Source organism: Myotis yumanensis, unplaced genomic scaffold (genome assembly GCF_028538775.1).
Source record: "Myotis yumanensis isolate MYYU_CA2020_CCGP unplaced genomic scaffold, mMyoYum1.0.hap1 SCAF_19, whole genome shotgun sequence".
In the NCBI taxonomy this organism is placed as follows: Eukaryota; Metazoa; Chordata; class Mammalia; order Chiroptera; family Vespertilionidae; genus Myotis; species Myotis yumanensis.
The window spans coordinates 11,359,088-11,379,125 of NW_027223770.1; the positions used below are offsets into that span (position 1 = coordinate 11,359,088).

The 20,038-nt window shown below is 51.9% G+C and overlaps 1 protein-coding gene across 2 annotated transcripts in view; it reads left to right on the forward strand.

Moving 5' to 3' along the window:
* The window catches only part of CFAP251 (cilia and flagella associated protein 251), a 47,791-nt gene extending 34,602 nt beyond the window's left edge, over positions 1-13,189 (forward strand). Inside the window, exons 17-22 of one of the 2 annotated variants that reach the window (XM_070399651.1) lie at positions 455-618; positions 3,013-3,103; positions 3,332-3,475; positions 9,546-9,774; positions 10,906-11,007; positions 12,924-13,189. In XM_070399651.1, coding sequence (XP_070255752.1) covers positions 455-618; positions 3,013-3,103; positions 3,332-3,475; positions 9,546-9,774; positions 10,906-11,007; positions 12,924-13,060 — 867 coding nt within the window. In that variant the 3' untranslated portion in view covers positions 13,061-13,189. The remainder of the gene's footprint in view (positions 1-454; positions 619-3,012; positions 3,104-3,331; positions 3,476-9,545; positions 9,775-10,905; positions 11,008-12,923) is intronic. The other variant, XM_070399652.1, reaches the window with a different exon arrangement.
* The last annotated feature ends 6,849 nt before the right edge of the window (positions 13,190-20,038 follow it).

Below are 20,038 nucleotides of genomic sequence, written 5' to 3' on the forward strand. Positions count from 1 at the left end.
GGCCTTGCCACCACCCTGGAGCGGCAGCCCACCAAATTGCAGCCAATGCTGCCGAGACCCCATGGCACAAAATGCAGCCCACAGCCCACCTTATACTAGTAAAAGCATACAAATTAGTTACACTTAGTTGTGCATTTAATGAGTGACCTATATAGGAAAGCATAAAATCGTAGGATGTTAGGATTATTCTGGAAAACCTTGGGCATCCGCCTATGAAGACGGGAGGAAAGCTCCCCTCTGTGTCCTTGCTGGAACATCTCTCTCCTAAGGGATCACCCTGCAGGGGTCTGTGTGTGCGAACCCTCTGCCACCTGAAACGCGCTCACACACCCTGAGCCGGTTCACACGCAGGAGTCTTCCCAGTGACAGGCCTGAAGGTCACTGTGAAGGTGCCGGGCCCAGCCTGGGACCTGGTCATCTGAGCCTGAATATCCGGTTGCCTGTTCCTTTCCAGGTCGGACTCCAGATCTTACCGATAGATGGCAACCCCCATAAGACCTGTGCTATCGTCTGCCACCCGAACGGGGTGGCCGGGATGGCGCTCTCCCACGATGGCCACTACGCCTTCACGGCAGGGGGACAGGACCTGTCTGTGGTGCAGTGGGAAGTCAACCTCAGGTGCGTGTTGGGGAGCAGCTTGGCCCGTGAGGACGGGGGCCAGTGCAGACCCCTTCTGAATACTCAGCAACAGCACGCAGGTGTTACACCCCAACCAATGCCGGGCACTGTGCCAGGGCCGCAGGTACAAAGGTGACCAAGGACTCAGGCATTGCCAGGCCCGTGTGGCTCAGTGGTTGGGCATGGAACTATGAACCAGGAGGTCACGGTTCTATTCCTGGTCAGGGTATGTGCCCGGGTTGCGGGCTCGGTCCCCAATGGGGGTGTGCAGGAGGCAGCCAAATGGTGATTCTCATCATTGATGAGTCCATCTCTCCTTCTCCCTTCCTCTCTGAAGTCAATAAAACTTTTTTTTTTTTTTAAGAATTTAAAAACAAAAGGACTCAGGCCTTGCCCTCAGGCCGCTCCCGGTGGCGTTGAAAGCTTGCTACTCTGTCTGCAGGGAACATGGTATAGCTCTGACCACCAGAGGCTGCTACCGGGGCTCCTGTGACTGTCCCCTTGGGCATTCCTGGTGTTGACAGGCTCCTCTGTGTAACTTCTGGCCTTTACCCGCCGCTCCTCCAGAGACACATGGCTAAAGTGGTCTCCCTGCCCACAGAGCCTGTTGGGACTGGGCTTGGGCCCGGCCTGGAGGCCACAGAGACGGAGCCCTCACAGCTGGGCACCTGCCTCGATGGCTAACATCAGAGCCAAGAGCTGCGTGAAGACTGGGCTGGGACCCCAGGTCCACCTGGCGATCACTCCGGCTTCACCGACTGTGTGTAGGGCTTGTGCAGGGCCCTATTGGGAGGGGTGGGGACAGTTGTGTGGGAGGTGGAGGTGCATGTCAGTTCCCAGTCAACGGCAGTAATAATTTTTTTAAAAATGTATTTATTGATTTTTTACAGAGAGGAAGGGAGAGGGAGAGAGAGTTAGAAACATCGATGAGAGAGAAACATCAATCAGCTGCCTCCTGCACACCCCCTACTGGGGATGTGCCCACAACCAAGGTACATGCCCTTGACCGGAATCGAACCTGGGACCCTTGAGTCCGCAGGCCGACCCTCTATCCACTGAGCCAAACTGGTCAGGGCAATAATTTTGACTGCTCGTACCAAGTCTGTTCCGGGCCAGGCCCTGTCCGGGTGCTTTCCAGATACTGTCCGATTTCATCCTCACAGCTGCCCTGTGAGGTAGGGGCTGTCGCCGTCCCCACTGTACAGGCCTGGAAACCAGCTCCCAGGGGTTAGGTGACCTGCACTGGCGGTGACAGGGTAGTGGGGGGGGTGGGGTTCTCGCCGTCTTTCTGATTCAGGCCCACACCTCAGCAGGCACTCATCACAGCACAAAAACAAAGGGCTTCTTGACAAATCCCTTATTGCATCCATTTAATTCTCACAGCAACCTGTGAGGCAGACCCTGCAATTATTCCCACTTTACAGAAGAGGAAACTGAGGCCCAGGGAGGTGACTTACCAGCAAGGGGCAGAACCGGGAGCCCAGAGTCCAGATACTAAACCACTTCTCTGCCGTGGTCTACACTGCAGTGTGTTGTGGTTTAAAAAAAATATATTTTTATTGATTTCAGAGAGGAAGGGAGAGAGAGAGAGAAACATCAATGATGAGAGAGAATCATTGATCGGCTGCCTCCTGCACGGCCCACACTGCTGATCAAGCCCGCAACCTGGGCCTGTGCCCCGACCGGGAATCGAACCCTGACCTCCTGGTTCATAGGTCGATGCTCAACCACTGAGCCACACTGGCCGGCTCCAGTGTGTTTTAATAACCCACAAGGAGGCTAATGGCCTGGTTAGCGGAGATCCAGTGAGTGGGTTATTATAATGATTTCATATTATTATTAGCATTCTATGCGAGGCAAAGTCGGTCTCATACAAAAGTAGGTTTTCTTACCTTACGGGCCTATTTTTGGAAAGCCTGACCCCGTGTTAGAGAGCAGAGGGTTATTTTTATCCGACTGGCATGGGTCCCCTGTGGCCTCCTGAGTGTTCGTGGAAGCAATTAGCGTTGGCAGTTCACCTCTACCACCCGGTGCCCTCGGCCCTGGCCACGTGAGGTCTGGAGTCACGGGCAGAGCCGCTGTGCAGGGAGGACTCCCCCTGGAGAGGCCCGGTCCCCGAAGATCGCAGACACCTTGCCAAGCGCCTGCTCTGCCGTCTGTGTGTGGATATCACTGTCATTGAGGCGTTTGACCTGTACCACCGGGCGCCGCGCTCGGAATGGAACTTTTCACTTTGGTTCATCATGGAGGGCGTTTTCTTAACAGGTTCACAGGGACCCTAATCGTCGCTGCGCCCCGGAATAGCCTCCGGAGGCCCGCGGTGCCCCGCGACCCTGGCCCGGGCTGCTGGCGCTCGAGAGCTCTCTAACAGTTCCCTTTCTGCTCCCGTTCTAGCGCCCTGGAAGCAGCTGTTTCTCTTGGGGGTGAAGACTTGATCCCGTTCTATGGCCTGGTGTCTGGTGGCAGGGAAGGAAAATTCTACAGGGTAATCGTCCTCAGAGTAAACACTGCTCCGTAACATCGAGTTAGGAGTTTGCAAAACACAGGTGTCCGGGGGTTAACCCTCGTGCTTTCCCCCCCAAAGCTCTTTTTCTCCCCCGCCCCTCCCCACTGAGCTCAAAATGTACTTTCTAGAAAATGTCCTTGGAGTCTTAATGGATGCTTCCCACTGAAGCCACAGTGCACGCTGTGTTTCCATTTTGCTTCCACGCAGGAGCTGGAAGACTATTTTTACTACTCGCAGCTCCGTAGTCAAGGCATCGACACAATGGAGGCCAGGAAGGTGTCGGAACACATTTGCCTGTCGGAGGTGCCTTTTGTCATGAGAGCCATCGGCTTCTACCCCTCGGAAGAGAAGGTAGGCAGGAGGAGGGCAAGGACAGCGGGGGGGATGTGCTCTTTAGGAAACCGGCCCCGGAGACAGCGAGCGCGGTCAGCGTGAAGCACTGAACATGGTTCTTGCGTAAGTGGCTCAGGAGGAAGGTTCTGGGAGAGCAGACGAGCTCCTTAGAACAGCCTCCCCTGCAGATGTTCCTAAAAGACAGGTTCCTCACCACCAAGGGGGTGCGCTGGTCAGAGCGTGGGCCTGGGAGTCAGCGGGACTGGCCCGGGCGGGGAGGACCAAGGAGGTGATGCCTGGGAAGCACTCGGTGACGGTTCTTCCCCGTGGGGCTGCTGCCAACCTGGCCCGTGGGGATGGGGTGCCTCTGGGAGGTGGGGCTCAGACAGTGTCATCTCCGCATGACCTCACCGAGCACCCCCAGCTATAGGGGGTGGGGGGCTCCACAGGGGCACCAGCAACACTCCCAGGAGAATGTTCCCCAGAGAAACTGTGGTTTAAAATGCAATTGAGCCTGGCCGGTGTGGCTCAGTGGTTAAGCATTGACCTGTGAACCAGGAGGTCACTGTTCGATTCCCTGTCAGGGCACATGCCCAGGTTGCCGTCTCAATCCCCAGTGGGGGGCGTGCAGGAGGCAGCACATCGATGATTCTCTCTCATCATGGATGTTTCTATCTCTCTCTCCCTCCCCCTTCCTCTCTGAAATCAATAAGAACATATATCTTAAAAATGCAATGGATTGGGTTTCTTCCTGATTTTAAATGTTAACACATCGGAAAAGATATATAAGTGGAATGAAGAAAACAATTATAATCCCTCTGCACAGGCTAAATGGTTATTCGTATTTTAAATCACACATACACACATATTTATTTTAATTTTTTTAAATCCTTACCCCAGGATATGTTTTTATTGATTTTGAGAGAGAGAGAGGGAGGGGGGAGGGAGAGAGAGAGACAGAGAGAGAGAGAGAGAGAGAGAGAGAGAAACATTGATTGTTTGCCTTCCATATGCTCCCTGACTGTGGATCAGACCTGCAACCTAGGTATGTGCCCTGACGGAATCGAACCCACAACCTTTTGGAGTACAGAATGACATTCCAACCAACTGAACCCCCCAGCCAGGGCTTCTCACTGAGTTTTCAAGGTGCCCCTGCGTTGTAGCGTGACTCCGTCCTGCATTCCTTTTCGTGGCTGAATCATATTCCACTCATTCATATGGGCAGGGCACATCTTATTTCTTTCCCTTCATCAACTGGCGGACCCCTGGGCTGTTTCCACTCTTTGGCTGCTGTGAGTAACACTGTCATGAGTATTTGCGTACATGTCTTTGTGTACTGGTAGAGGTGTGTTTTGACCTCTCTTGCGTGCACACCTGGGAGGGATATGGCAGCGTCAGTGGTGACTCCATGGTGAACTGTTTGAGGAACTGCCAGTGTTTGTTACCTATCTCTCTATCCATCCATCCATCATCTGTCTCCTCTATTTATTAAAATTGGTTGGGGTGGCCTTGGTTAATAGGATCACACAGGTTTCAGGTATGGACTTCTGTGTTATAAGGTCTGAACACCAGTGTCCTTTATCCACACTATTTCTGGGTGCAGCTGCAAGGCAGGATCGAGATTTCGGAGAGCTGCAGGCCCCTCCCCGACCCTCGGTTGTGGGTTTGGAACAAGATGAAGGGCTCGTCCTTCTGATTTGGAAACCTTTAAAAACATTCACGTGGGGCAGGGAGGAGTCCCGGAGGTGTTTGAGGCCCGGGGTCTGATGAGCAGCTGGGAGAAGGTCACCAGGAAGGGCCCTGTGATTGGGTGGTGGCCTCATCTCTGAGTCACCCACCACAGACGACAGGGAGACAGCTCTGTGGCCGGGCACTAAAGGCGACTGCGCCCAGTGGGCGGGACTTGGCGCTCCGTGGCGTGTCCCTGGACAGAGAGGCAGCTGCCATCCAGATGTGGTTACTGGCGGAAGCAGAGGGCAGCTGTGAGTCACACAATGAGGCAGAAATAGCAGAGGTGTCTCCAGATGTGACTGTGTCCTGGCCCTGCCCACCCCTGACACCTGCCCCATAGCCCCTCCTCGCCTGCCCCAGGTCAGCGCAGAAGCACTGGGCGGCAGCACGAAGGTGAGGCTGTGACAGAAGACTGTCTCCTTGTTGTGGAGCACGTTCCCGAGAGCTCTGTGCACCGGAAGGAGGAGGAGAGCCCTCCCGGAGTCTGTGGAACTGTCGCAGAAGAACCCGGCTCACCAGGCACCGTTGACAGAAGCGAGAGGTGGCCTCCATTCAGATGCATGGTGACCCCTCCTGTTAACAGGGAGGCTGTAAAGCTTAATTGTGAAGCATGGTTCTGAGGACATCAGTGGCTTCCTGCGGTCGGCAGCAGGATCACCAGCCCGAAGGCCTGAGGGGTGGATGTCAGAGGCGGACGTGAAATCATCCTGGGCCAGGGGCTCCGGCCACCAGGCACAGGCTGCCCTCGTGTCACGGGCCGGGCAGCAGTGCCACGGAGAGGCCAGGTGCTGGGTGTCTAATGTTTAAAAGCTGTTGAATAACATACCTGCCCTGACTGTTCTCCCCTTTAGCATGGGCTGGTTCTAATGAGGGTTCTGGACTTCTCGGAGTTTCCCACTTGGATGGGCAGTGTGGGGGAGCCAGGCCAGCGACCTGCTTGCCTTTTCACTCTGGCCACCCTTTACCCCTTCCCTGCCCTTGCTCGCTTCCACTCTCTAAAAATCAAGGAGTCCGGCCCGTGTGGCTCAGTGGTTGAGTGTCGACCTATGAACCAGGAGATCACAGTTCAATTCCTAGTCAGGGCACATGCCCTGGTTTCGGGCTCAATCCCCAGTAGGGAGTGTGCAAGAGGCAGGCAATCAATGATTCTCTTTCATTGTTGATGTTTCTATTTCTCCCTCTCCCTTCCTCTTTGAAATCAATAAAATCAATGGAAAATCTCTATATATGAAAGGCTAACATGCTAAGTGTCTGTCCGGATAATGATGTCACATAGCAACACCCGGCTTCCTCTCCCTAACAACTAGTCTCCTTGGAGTTTCTTCAGCCCAGGAACACGACTTGCTTTATAGTCAGGTGGAAACATTTCACACTTTAACCAAATGTCTGTGAAGCATTTTCCCGTGCCTCATCTCATTTGATCCTCACAGAAATCCTGCAGCAGGTAGATAGGAGACTCAGTGGAATCCTCTTTTCTTTTCATTAGCCGGGAAACGGCGATTTAGAAAGCTTAGAAACTTGACCCGACTGAAAAGAAGTAAGAAATGGTGGACCTTGAAAATGACTTCAGGTTTTCTCACTGTGCAGAATACAGTCAAACACTGCTGCAGTTAAATGTTTTACCCTTTGTTCTCCCTGCGTGATCTACAATAATAATCTACTTCTTGTTGATATTTACTGTTGTGTTGCTGGCAATTATCTGAAAGAGAAGTTGGGGTGCTTTACTGGACTGGAAAAAGTTTAGCTAAATCAGAAAGCAGGTTTATTCTATACATAGAAACGGCTAAGTTGACTCGCACATGTGCGATACATATGAAGCTCTTGCTGGTGCCAATCACACGCGTGTGTTTTGATCTGTCATTGTCAATCGTGAATTTGGTTGACACTTCTATTCTTGAGAAAGGGCGAATAGCGATATTAAAATATTTCTTCTAATTAATTTCCTTTCATTGTGCACAGATTCGTGCACTGGGCCACAAGTAAATAAAAATCAATGGAAAGAATATCCTTGGTGAGGATTAACAACAACAAAATAAAAATAAAAACCATACCACCACCCCACGCCCATTAAATCAGCATCTCTGGGGATGGGACTTGGGCATCAGGACGTTTTAGCTCTCCGGGTGAATCAGAGGAACCACTGCCTTAGCGGAGGGTGGGCCCGTGAGAGAATGTCAGCACAGGCCAGCCAGGCGCCCCGGGCGGGCAGCGTCACGCTGGGGCATCGGGAAGGCACTCGGTGTTCCGGTTCCGTCTCTGAGGTTCCTCTCCAAGCATGAACTCTGTTTCGACACGCGGCAGAACCTGCCTTCTCACCTACCACTTGCAGAGTAGGCTCGGGGAAGAGATGTCAGTGACGCCGAAACTGCCAGCTCTGCCCCTTGAGCAGGGGAGGAGTAAGAGGTGAATCCCCATGCAGTGGATCATGCTGAGGCCACGCCGTGCTCTGCTCTGGGCACGAGTGACTTCAGGCACCTTTGGGTTCCTTTGGGTTACCTTTGGGTTATCTTTGGATTAGTCTCCTATCTCTGAATTGAGTCAGATCATATATCACATTTATATTTTACATGTATCACTTACATTATTTATGTACTTACAAAGTGTAATTTATATTATACTAGAGGCCCAGTGCATGGATTCGTGCACCAGTGGAATCCCTCGGCCTGGCTTGTGCCCTCTCACAATCCGGGACCCCTCAGGGGATGTCAGAGTGCCTGTTTCGGCCTGGTCCTCACAGGCCAGGCCAAGGGCCCCCCCCCCCCCCCCCCGCCCCCCGGTGCATGAATCCATGCACCAGGCCTCTGGTATGCATATAAGATATTTGGTTAATCTCTTCCCATCCTCTCTCCTCCCCATTCCCTCTGAGATTCATCAGTCTGTTCCATGTTTCCATGCCTGTGCGTTGAGCGTCTGCCCCTTGATGTACAGTGCGTGTCATAGCTACCGGTTGAACGGTTGAAAGGTCGAACGGTCACTTAAGCTTTTGTATATATAGATTATAATTACATGTAACTGGCAAGGACATACAAAGCATAACCACAGGCCTTAGCCAGTTTGACTCAGTGGAAAGAGCATCGGCCTGCAGACTGAAGGATCCCGGGTTCGATTCCAGTCAAGGGCACGTACCTCTGTTGCAGACTCCTTCCCGGCCTGGGCCCTAGTCGGGGCTCATGCAGGAGGCAACCAATCGATGCGTTTCTCTCACATTGATATTTCTCTCTGTCTTTCCCTCTCTCTTCCACTCTCTCTAAAAATCAGTGGAAAAATATCCTCAGGTGAGGATTAAAAACAAAAACAAAACAAAACAACAAAGCATAACCACAGGAATAGTTGCTGCTTGTTGGGTACTTGTTATGTGCGAGGCATGACGTTTAGCACTTTACACACAGGGTCGCAGTTAGCTTCAAAGCAGTCCAATCAGATGTTTTACCATATCACACCCTTTTTCAAGATGAGAAAACCGAGGATGAGGAATGTTAAGTTACTCCCCCAGGTCACGTAGAAAGTGGCAGACCCAGGGTTTGAACCTCGGTCTGTCATCAAAGATCATACGTACAGCCCCAGTCTCCACTGGCTCAGTGAGTAGAAGCATGTATATATAATAACACTTAAAATTACATAGTACATTATGTAAAGAATGTGCTCCAGGATAGTGTCTTATTTATAGATAAAATTATACGTAATCTAACATGCGATTGTGTATAATATAAGCTCCCTAAATGCTGTATATGAAACAGTGTTACCATTTAAAGCTACTTTTATACTAGCAATTATAGTTCATTGGTATCCTAACCGATGATGTAACATTTTCAAAAGATCATTCCCAGAATGTTGCATTGAGAATATGTGGTTTCTTTGAAAATATTGGGTACTAAGACAGTGTTAAAGGTAAGAAAGGATATATATATATATATATATATATATATGATCAAATTTGCAAAAAATCAACCCCATAACAGACATGATCTAAACTGTGAACATTTGTCTGTTGTCAACCAGTATCACCTCAATAAATTGAATAAAAAATGAAAAATAAAAAAACACACAAAACACACATTTGTCTGTTACCCTCTGATTTTTAGAATATATGAAAAGTGCCAGCCCGGCCAGCGTGGCTCAGTGATTGAGCATCGACCTATGAACCAGGAGGTCACAGTTCCATTCCCAGTCAGGGCACATGCCTGGGTTGTGGGTTCAATCCCCTCTCCCTTCCTCTCTGAAATCAATAAAAAAAATATATATATATATATAAAATTTATATATATATATACATATATATATATAAATTTTAAAAGGTGCCTTTCTGCTTTTTTTTTTTTTTTTTTTTTTTTTTTTTTTTTTTTTACCTCTTCCCTAGATCGATGATATATTTAACGAAATCAAATTTAGTGAGTATGTGGACACTGGAGAGGTAATTGACAAAATCAGCTTACCGGATTTCCTGAAAGTTTACCTTAACCACCGGCCACCTTTTGGTTACACCATGAGTTCCATCCAGAAGAACTTCGACATTCTGGGCTACACCAACTCGGAAGGAAAGAAAGCCATTCGAAGAGAGGATTTCCTGAGGCTGCTTCTAACTAAAGGTGAACCCACAAATAGGGTTATCTCGCAGGCCCTTGGGCCACGCCCCCTGGAGAGAGGTGAGCTGGGGAGACAGGACCATCCCCCTCCAGCATCTTTAACTTGACAGGATGCGCTTAGAGGCCCGCAGGGCCCGCAAACGTGAGGCAGCGGGAAGGATGCTGACCTGGAGGCCAGAAGAAGGCCCGTCATGCCCCCATGACTGACACCTCGAGGTTCCCTGTCCCCACCTGACAAGTGCCAGCCATCTATCCCACGGGGCGATGATGAGGCGCAGTTGTGAAATAATTGTTTTTCCTTTTCCCCTGCTATTTCCCCCATTATTTTATGTGAGGAAGTCAAGCGAGCTCTCTCTGTGGGTGATCGTTTTATCTAAGTCACACCCGGGGATCGAGGGTTGTGAGGGAGTTCGAAGTAAAGCCGAGGGCAGTCTCAATCAGAAAGTTGTCTGATGTCTCCAAACAAGCCCCAAAGAATGTCCCCTGTGGGAGTCCCATTTTTAACACCATATAAGGATGTATATGTGGCAGCAACATGAGACTCTCTAGATATATATTTTTTAAAGATTTTAAAGTTGATTTTTAGAGAGAGGGGGAGAGTGCCACATTGATCCGTTGCCTCCTGCATGCCCCCTGCTAAGAATAGAGCCCAAAACCTGGGCATGTGCCTTGACTGGGAATGGAACTGGCAACTTTCGATGCACCAGACGATGCCCAACCAACTGAGAAAGGGCTTTAGAAAAGGAAAATCATGCCTGGCCGTTGTGGCTCAGTGTTTGAGCATCGACTTATGCACCAGGAGGTCATGGTTCGATTCCGGGCCAAGGCACATTCCCAGGTTGCGGGCTCAGTCCCCAGTGCGGGTAGGGGGTTGCAGGAAGCAGCCAATCAATGCTTCTCTCTCATCATTGATGTTTCTATCTCTTTCTTCCTCTCTGAAATGAATATATATATGTATATGTGTGTATATATATATATATATATATATATATATTTATGTATATATTTTCTTTCTTTCTTTATTAAAAGAGAAGGAAATTGTGGAGTAATTCTCTTTCAGACCTCGCAGTGTTGATGCTAAGCTCTGACATCTGGCTCAGCTGACCAGCCACCTTTTTCCTTTCCGATGCCCAGGGGAGCACATGACGGAGGAGGAGCTGTCCGACTGCTTCGCCACGCTGCTGGGCCTGAACCCCGAGGGCTGGAAATCCGAGCCGGCTGCCTCCTCCCTCAAAGGTACTGGGGCCGCCCTGTCCTGTCCTGTCCGGGCAGGCCGCTGGGCTCACTCACCTGCTGTCGGCTTACGTGCCTTTGTCTCTCGGGACCTGTGCGAGCCGCCCTCCCTCATACCCTGCACACGACACAGCCGGTCTGCGGGGAAGGCCATGAACACGCTGTGAGAGGGCTAGCGAGCGTGGCCGTGTCTAGGCCACGGTCCCGCTGTCTGTCCCTCCTTCGTGCCGCTGGCCTGGCGGCTTCCTTTACACCACCACCCTGTCTTCACCTTCCCGCTCGGGTGGGTGACGACTGGCCGCCAGTAGAGAACACAGTTCGGAAGCTGTTTCAGAAGAGGAGGAATTGTCCAGAGGGACTGGATTAGAAGAGGACAGGGACTTGGTAGGCGGCACGAGCCCAACTTCGAGCTGCCAGACTTTAAAGGTTTCTTTGTTGTTGTTAATCCTCACCTGAGGCTACTTCTCCATTGATTTCTGGAGAGAGTGGAAGGGAGAGGGAGAGACAGAAAGAGAGAGAAACATCGATGTGCGAGAGAATCATCCATTGGTTGCCTTCCACGCGCGCTGCGACTGGGCCGGGGATCAAGCCTGCAATCTAGGTATGTGCCTTTGACCTGAATCGAACCCGAGTTCCTTCAGTCCGAGGGCCAGTGCTCTGTCCGCTGAGCCAAGCTGGCGAGGGCGACTTTAGTTTTTAATGATCATCCCTCCTTTCCTGAGGATTTCCTGCCTCCTTCTACTCCACCGGAGGGAGGAAAATGGCCCTGCGGTTTGGGTTGCAAAGTCAAGCTCAGGAGGCACCCATCCAGACCCCTCTCCTGGGCCTGCCTGTGTGCACATGACTCCAGTGATGCCCTGACGCTGGGCCGGTGACCCCGCGGTGGGCAGAGCCACCCTGTTATTGCGACTGGAGTCAGGAGCAACCATTTCTCACCGGTCTGCCCTCTCCCTCTTGTATTGTCTGGTACCCAATATTTTTTTATTTTATTTTATTAAGTTTCTATTGATTTCAGAGAGGAAGAGAGAGGGAGAGAGAGGTAGAAACATCCATGAGGAGAGAGAATCATTGATGGGCTGCCTCCTGCACGCCCCACACTGGCATGTGCCCTGACCGGGAATTGAACTGTGACCTCCTGCTTCGTAGGTCAATGCTCAACCACTGAGCCACCCTGGCTGGGCCATCCCATCTCCAATTTCAAGTGAGACAGCGCTCCTGAACTCAGTTCGAGAGCCCGGGATCTGATGGGCCACCGCCAACCCGCCCCCCGCCCCACCCCATTCCTTGTGATCTTGGGGGGTCTCAGAATGTAACTTTCCCAATTATTATGTATTTAGTGTTTCTAAGAGTCTCGAAATGGTGAAATCGACAATACCATGTGGTTAAGGCAGTGGTTCCCAACCTTCCTAATGCCGCGACCCTTTCATACAGTTCCTCATGTTGTGGTGACCCCCAACCATAAAATTATTTTTGTTGCTACTTCATAACTGTAATTTTGCTACTGTTATGAATCATAATGTAAATATCTGATATGCAGGATGTAGTTTCATTGTTACAAGTTGAACATAATGAAAGCATAGTGATTAATCACAATTATATATGTGTTTTCCAATGGTCTTAGGCGACCCCTGTGAAAGGGGTCGTGACCCATAGGTTGAGAACCGCTGGATTAAGGCTTTCCAGTGAGGTTTGTAGATTCAGGACCCCAGTGGCCCAAACCATAAAGGAAGGATTGTAACCAGTCCCCTCCCCCAACCCCACAACCCCCACCCTCTGGGGGTTTTCAAGGAATCAAAGCCAAACCACAGCACAAAGCACCTGTCCCCTCTGAGTTTCGCTTCCTTGCATTTCTGGGAAAACGCTCTCACGCGGCAGAAGCCCAATCATTGGGAAGACACGTGCGTTCTCTTGTCCGTCAGGGCCGGAAGTGCGCTGGGAAGAGGAGCTCCCGGAGGAGATCACGGCGGAAATATTCGTCACGGACATCCTGGGCCTGACCATTTCCCCCGGTTTCGGACAAGATGCTGAGGTCAGCGAGGGTGCGAGGGATGTCTGAGGGACAAAGGACTTTGTGTGTGGGGAGGGTTTTTTTTCCCTCCAAGAGGCAGTACGTGCCCGTGTTTCCCTACCCCCATGCCAGTCTTTAAAACATGTAGGCATTAAATTAAAAGCAAATTTCTGTTAAGCAGTGGGATTCACCAAGTTGGACGTTCCACTATTTCTGAAACAGACAAGTGGGTGGAGGCATGACAAGCAAGGCAAGGCTGCAGCAGAGGGTTTGGAGGGGGAGCGGGAGGTGTTGGGGTCCCCAGGAGGCCTCAGCCCGCAGCAGGCCTTCCTAGGGACACGGGTGACCTATTCCCTTCTCCGAGAATGCCCGCCGGGCCCCGGCCTACTGTGGCCCAGTGTGGATGGGACCGCCCCCGCCTGCTGTCAGGCTGGGGTGGGGGTGCTCCTGGCCCCCGGGAGTCTCTCGCTCACGGCTTCTCATCAGCAAAACACCCAGGCAGCTGTGCGTGGCGGTTGTGAAGAGCACCACTGGCCATGCTGAACTCCGGTGGCAACTGTCAGAGAGAATGCAAAAGGCCCAGAACCCGGTGTGCGCTGCACCTGGACCCGCAACCACAGGCCGCCCTGCCCCCCCACACACAGCAGACACCGGCCTGGTGGGTCCACCGCCGCCTCACCCTCCGTGGGCTTCAAAACACGCAGAAGGCAAAAAGCGGGCCAGCCCCCCAGCTCAGGGGCTGTTGAGGGAACACACTGCGTTGTTAGCGGTGTTTTGACCTTAAAAAGGAAGTGCCATCGTTGCGTAAACAGGTGGAAGTTAGGGTCTGATTTTAGAGTTTTGTCCTCAGTTAGGAGGTCTCCCTTTTCAGGCAGATGTGCCCGATGTCATCCCCGGCACATGCGCAGTCCAGCACCCCTCCCACCCAGACCAGGCCCTTCCCCGGGGAACTAGCCTGGCGGGCAGCGCTTCGGAGCCCTGCCCGGGTGCTCTGTGCTGGGCGCCGGGGCTGTGTGTGCAGAGCCTTCCCCACTGCCTGGCGCCCACCTGGACCGCAGACTGCAACCCTCCGCCCAGACCAGCCGTGTCACTGCGACCTTGGGACGGACAGCGTCTCGTCGTGTCACCAGTGCTAGCTCACATTTTGTTCTTAAAACAAAACAAAAAACAAGCTCTGTGGATCAATTTTGCAGCTGCTGAGGGCTTCAGAGACATATTACCAAACAGCAAGCCAGTTAGAAAGTTCTCAGGGACATTTTAGGGAACAGGAAACCCCAAATGACTTGTTCTCTTAAAACAACAACTCAGAATTGGATGCAGTCTAGACACCAGAGGCTTCTTTCTTTTTTTTTTTAAATTTATTTCAGAGAGGGAGGGAGAGGGGGAGAGAGAGAAATATCAATGATGAGAGAGAATCATGGATCGGCTGCCTCCTGCACGCCCCCCACTGGGGATGGAGCCCACAACCCGGGCATGTGCCCTGACCGGGAATCGAACCTGAGACCTGGTTCATAGGTTGACGCTCAACCACTGAGCCCCATCAGACCATCAGAGGCCTCTTCCACCGAGCCCGGCGCACTCTGATTTTGTTCTTATCGACGGCACATATTGGGGTAATTGTCTTCAGCAGAACCAACCAGGGACCACTTGGACCCACCGTGGCTGGGCCACTGTCGCACCCAGGCTGAGCCACGCCCCCTGCGCTGAGCCAGCTTCCCGTGTCTCTAAGTCAGCGGGCGGTCCTTGCCAAAATATCCAGGGACAGCAAGATCCTCGTCGATGACTTCCCACTCCGCTCCCAGCCCAGCCCGGCCTGTGGGGCCCTTTCTCACCTTCGGGGCTCCTTTCTGCAGGCCCTTTGGTTCTGCTGTCTCTCAACTTGTCTGACCAGCGCAGAGCAGCCCGGTGCACTCAGCCCCGGGAGGGCCTCTCCCGCTCCGTCCCAGGCCACACAGGTAGCGGGCAGGAGGGACAGCCATCCCAGGGCACCCGCCCCCCAAGTGAGCAGAGAGCTCAGACTCGCCAACCGTGTGGGTGGCAGAGCAGGGATGCCAGAAAGGGAGGAAGGAGATTGGAGACAGGGCTGTTGGGCTCGTACATCAAGCCTGTTTGGTAATATTCCTTTAAGCTAAGCGAGCAGAGGGTAGTTACCCGACCCATGAGTCGGGTGGCAACTTGCTGCAGATCCCCAGCGCCCGGATCTATTTATTACCGTCAGCTTTGAAGCAGCTGCCTGTAGGGAAACGCCGGCCAAATCCCTGAGGAACACGCTCAGGCTGAAAACACCAGGTCTAGGCTGGCCGGGACTGAAGGACAGGGACCTTTAAAATGGGACCCCCCCCTGCCCTAACTGGTTTGACTCAGTGGATAGAGCATCGGCCTGCGGACTCAAGGGTCCCGGGTTCGATTCCTGTCAAGGCCATGTACCTTGGTTGCGGGCACATCCCCAGTAGGGGTATGCAGGAGGCAGCTGGTCGATGTTTCTCTCTCTCTATCCCTCTCCCTCTCTGTAAAAAATCAATAAAATATATTTTTAAAAAATAATAAAAATAAAATGAGACCCCCCCTGCATTGCCTCGAGGTGCTTGCAGAGGACAAAGAGCACCAAAAAGCACGTGGGGTGGCCCTCTGAAAACAGAATACTATTTCAGGTGGGGCCCCTGGCTGCTGACCGACCCACCCCAGTTTGTGGCTTGCAGAGTTCAGGGGCATGTAGAATAGCAGTGGTGTCCCCAGCACCGCCATGAGCCGCCCCCACAAACCCCACTTTCCACCGCAGACTCCCAGCCCCCCTCCCACGCAGGCGTCAAAAACTCCCACATCGTTTTCTGCTTCTCCTATGTACCCGCTCCTGGGCACCCTTGGGTGCAGCTCATCTCTCAAACCTCAGTTTCCTCCGGGGACGCCGGACTCCCAGGGTGGCTGTGAGGATTAAAGGAGATGGTGCGATTGAAGAGTGAGCTGCTGGCAGGAGGCAGCGCTTAAAATAGGACAGCAGCTATTATTATGACAGGCAGACGCGGTGCCTGAGACTTGGAGAGAACAACCTCTCCTAATCCCAGAGCGTTCCCACCAGCCAGCGCTCTCTGCTGGTTTTGACAGCGGGTCCTCAACAACCACCTGTGGGCTGACCAAGCGAACGAACCTGAAGCTCCGGTGCCCTGGTCGGAGCCAACCTGGCTCTTGAACAGCAGCGCACGCCAGTCCTCACTGGGCCTCTGCATCGGGATCGGGAGCCGGTCCCTGCAAAGGGCGGAGAGGAGTACATGCCGCGGCGCCCTCAGCAGATGGGCTGCGGCTCAGCTCCTGCGCCGGGCCAGCGGCGAAGCAGCCACCGGCCATTCGGGGAAGAAGGACCGTGGCCTCGTTCCGATCAGATGGAGCTGCGGACACGGACGTGTGGATTTCCTGAGAATTCCCACATATCACAAAGCCGTCTTCTTCTTTTTATTATTTCAACCATTTAAAACTGTAGAAGCCATCTTTCTAGCTCGTGGGCCACCTGGAAGCAGCAGCCCCTGATGCGCCCCGCAGGCCGGAGTCTGCGTACCTCGCAGGCCGGATCCACTCCGCCAACAGATGTTCACAAACACGGTGAATCTGTGCAGAAGCCTTGGCTGGTTCTCTTCCAAACCGTCTCGAGCAACAAGAAAAGGCTGGGAAACGGTCACCGACAGGAGGGGCCGGAGGGGACACGACGGTGAAACGCAGTGGGAACCGGGATTTCCGGAGAAACTGGTGACGGCGACGCGAAGTCTGTCGTGTGTGGTGTAGTTTCAGCTAATTCCTTAGTTCCCATCACTGGGTCCTGGTTTCATGACGTGCGCCCGGGGGAAGCTAGGTGACGAGCCCATAGGGACGCTCTCCGTTCTGCCTTTGCAGCTCTCCTGTAAATCTAAAATTATACCAAGATGTAAAAAAAGAAAAAGAAATCTGGCCCTGGCTAGGTAGCTCAGTTGGTTAGAGCATCGTCTGGATACGCCAAGGTTGTGGGTTCGATCCCCAGTCAAAAATCAACCAGTGAATGCATCAATAAGTGGAACAACAAATCAATGCTTCTGTCTCTCTAAAATCAATTTTAAAATATATATATTTTTTATTGATTTCAGAGAGGAAGGGAGAGGGCGAGAGAGAGAGAAACATCAATGGTGAGAGAGAATCTCTGATCAGCTGCTTCCTGCACACCCCCTACTGGGGATGGAGCCCACAACCCAGGCATCTGCCCTGACCAGGAATCAAACCGTGATGCTCAGTGACTGAGCCACACCAGTCAGGCCAACAAATCAACTTTAGAAAGAACGAAATCTGTGCCCTAGCCAGTTTGGCTCAGTGGATAGAGCGTCGGCCTGCAGACCAAAGGGTCAATTCCAGTCAAGAGCATGTACCATGGTTTCAGGCTCCTCCCTGGCCTGGGCCCTGGTCAGGGCTCGTGCAAGAGGCAAAACCAATCTACGTGTTTCTCTCACATCGATGAATTATTCCCATGGTCTGCCCTACGTCAAGCAAATGCTCCTGGGGCCAGTCAGGCCGCTGCTCCCGGGTCACCCCACTTGCTGTCTGTCCTCTGCAAACACCTCGAGGCAGTGCAGGGGGGGGGTCTCATTTTAAAGGTCCCTGTCCTTCAGCCCCGGCCAGCCTAGACCTGGTGTTTTCAGCCTGAGCGTGTTCCTCAGGGATTTGGCCGGCGTTTCCCTACAGGCAGCTGCTTCAAAACTGGCGGTAATAAATAGATCCGGGCGCTGGGGATCTGCAGCAAGTTGCCACCCAACTCATAGGTTGGGTAACTACCCTCTGCTCGCTTAGCTTAAAGGAATATTACCAAAAAAAAGAAAAGAAAACAGCCCAGGTGACGCAACAGTCTCTACCAGCAGTGCAATCCTGAGTGTGGGGACCGGCCTCAGGACAGTAACTAGTGGGGTCCCTGTACCCTTGAGCTTGTGTTTTCCTGAGCTGCGGAAGGCCTCCTGCCTCCCTGAGTTGGCATGTCGTCTTCTTAATTTTCTAGAGATCCCAATGTTTGTTAAACACGTAAGCACGGTTTTCTCCGTGATCTCGTTGCCCCTTCACGCGCGATCACGTTTATGCGTTTGCCCGAATCCCCTGGTGATCGATCGTAGAAGGCAGCCTTGCTGGGGTAAAGCTCCAGCAAATGCGGGCCACTCCCCCCTCCCCATCCCAGTGTGGCCCAGAGATCCTCTGATAGTGACCTCAGTGTCAACACAGTGCCTAAGCTGAGACACACTGTGGCACGAAGCATGGTTCTTGCGCCTAAGAAGGCTACAGTGTAGTGAGGGAAGCGTCAGTGATTATACATCTGGTGCCATGATATAGGGGCATCCAGAGCAGACGGTGGGAGGGAGGGGATCAGGGAAGGCAGAGGAGAAATTACGTAAGCGGGGCACTCTAAGCCAATCTGAGGGGTGCCTGGGGGCGATGGCCAGAGAAGGCAGAGGTCACATTATGGATGGCCTTGTGTGCTGAATCAAGGAGGTTAAACTTGACTATTTAAATGAAGGCGAAATGGAATAAGTTTGCATCTTAGAGGCATAGAACTGGGTGATGGGCAGGAGGGTGTGGCTGGGGAAAGGGACAAGAGTGAGGAGACTATTCGGGGAGAGGGGAAGGATTACAACCAGAGACAAGGCATTCAGGATGTGTAATGACTGAGGGGCTTGGATATGGCATCAGTCATGGTCTCTGGTTTGTGGCCATAGGAATTGGTTCTCGTTAGCCTACGTGGAAAGGGACTTTATTTGAAGACTGTCGGGTAACTCACAGAATCAATGGAGAGACCAAGTAACCTCAGAGGATGAGCAGGGACCGAGGCAGCCGATGCCAGCTGCACTGCCACCCATGGGAGCTCAGTGCTCCAATCCTCTTAGGTGCTCCAAGGGCCACTCTGTTACGAGTCAATTATCTCCTGCCCCTTCTCTCTCTCCCTCTCCCTCTCCCTCTCCTTCTCCCTCTCCCTCTCCCTCTCCCTCTCCCTCTCCCTCTCCCTCTCCCTCTCTCAAAATCAAAGCCAGAATCAAAGCCACAGTGATATACCACTTCACCTCCACCAGGATGGCTGAAATAAAAAAGACAATAACATGTGTTGGTGAGGACGTGGAGAAGTTGGAAACTTCATTTAATGCCGGTGGAAACATACAATGGTGCAGCCACATTAGAAAACAGCCTGGCGCTTCCTAAAAATATTAAACATAGTGTTACCATGTGGCCCAGCAATTGCACTCGTAGGAATATAGGTAAGAGAAATGAAAATGCACACCTGCATGCACACCTGCATACTGATGTTCATCGCAACGTGATTCATAATAGCCAAAAAGGGGAGACAACCCAATGTCCAACAAAGGATGCACGGATAAACAAATGTGGTAAATCCATACAGTGGACTATCATTCAGTCATAAAAAGGAATGAAGTATTAATACACGCTACAACATGGATGAACCTTGTAAACACGCCAAGTAAAAAGAAGCCAGATGCAAAAGGACTCATATTATACAGTTTCTTTTATGTGAAATGTCCAGAATAGGCAAATCTGTAGAGACGGGAAGTAGATTCCTGGTGGCTGGGGCTGGGGAGGGGAGAGGAAGACTAACTGCTAATGTAAGTGGAGGGTTTCTTTCTGGGATGACAGAAATATTCTAAAATGGATTGTGGTGATGGCTTCACAACTCAACGAACATAGTAAAAACCACTTTAAAAGGGTGTGTTTTATGTATGTTAATTATATTTCAACAATGCTATTTATTGTTTTAAATATAGTGTATATGTGTGTTTTTATTGATTTCAGAGAGGATGGGAGAGGGAGAAAGAGAGAGAAACATCCATGATGAGAGAGAATCATTGATCGGCTGCCTCCTGCATGCCCCCTACTGGGGGGATTGAGTCCGAAACCCAGACATGAGCCCTGACTGGGAAGTGAATGCTCAACCACTGAGCTGCACTGGCCAGGCAACAATGCTATTATTTTTAAAAAATCAGCTAGACCATCCACCAACTGGCTAATGCCCAGGACCTA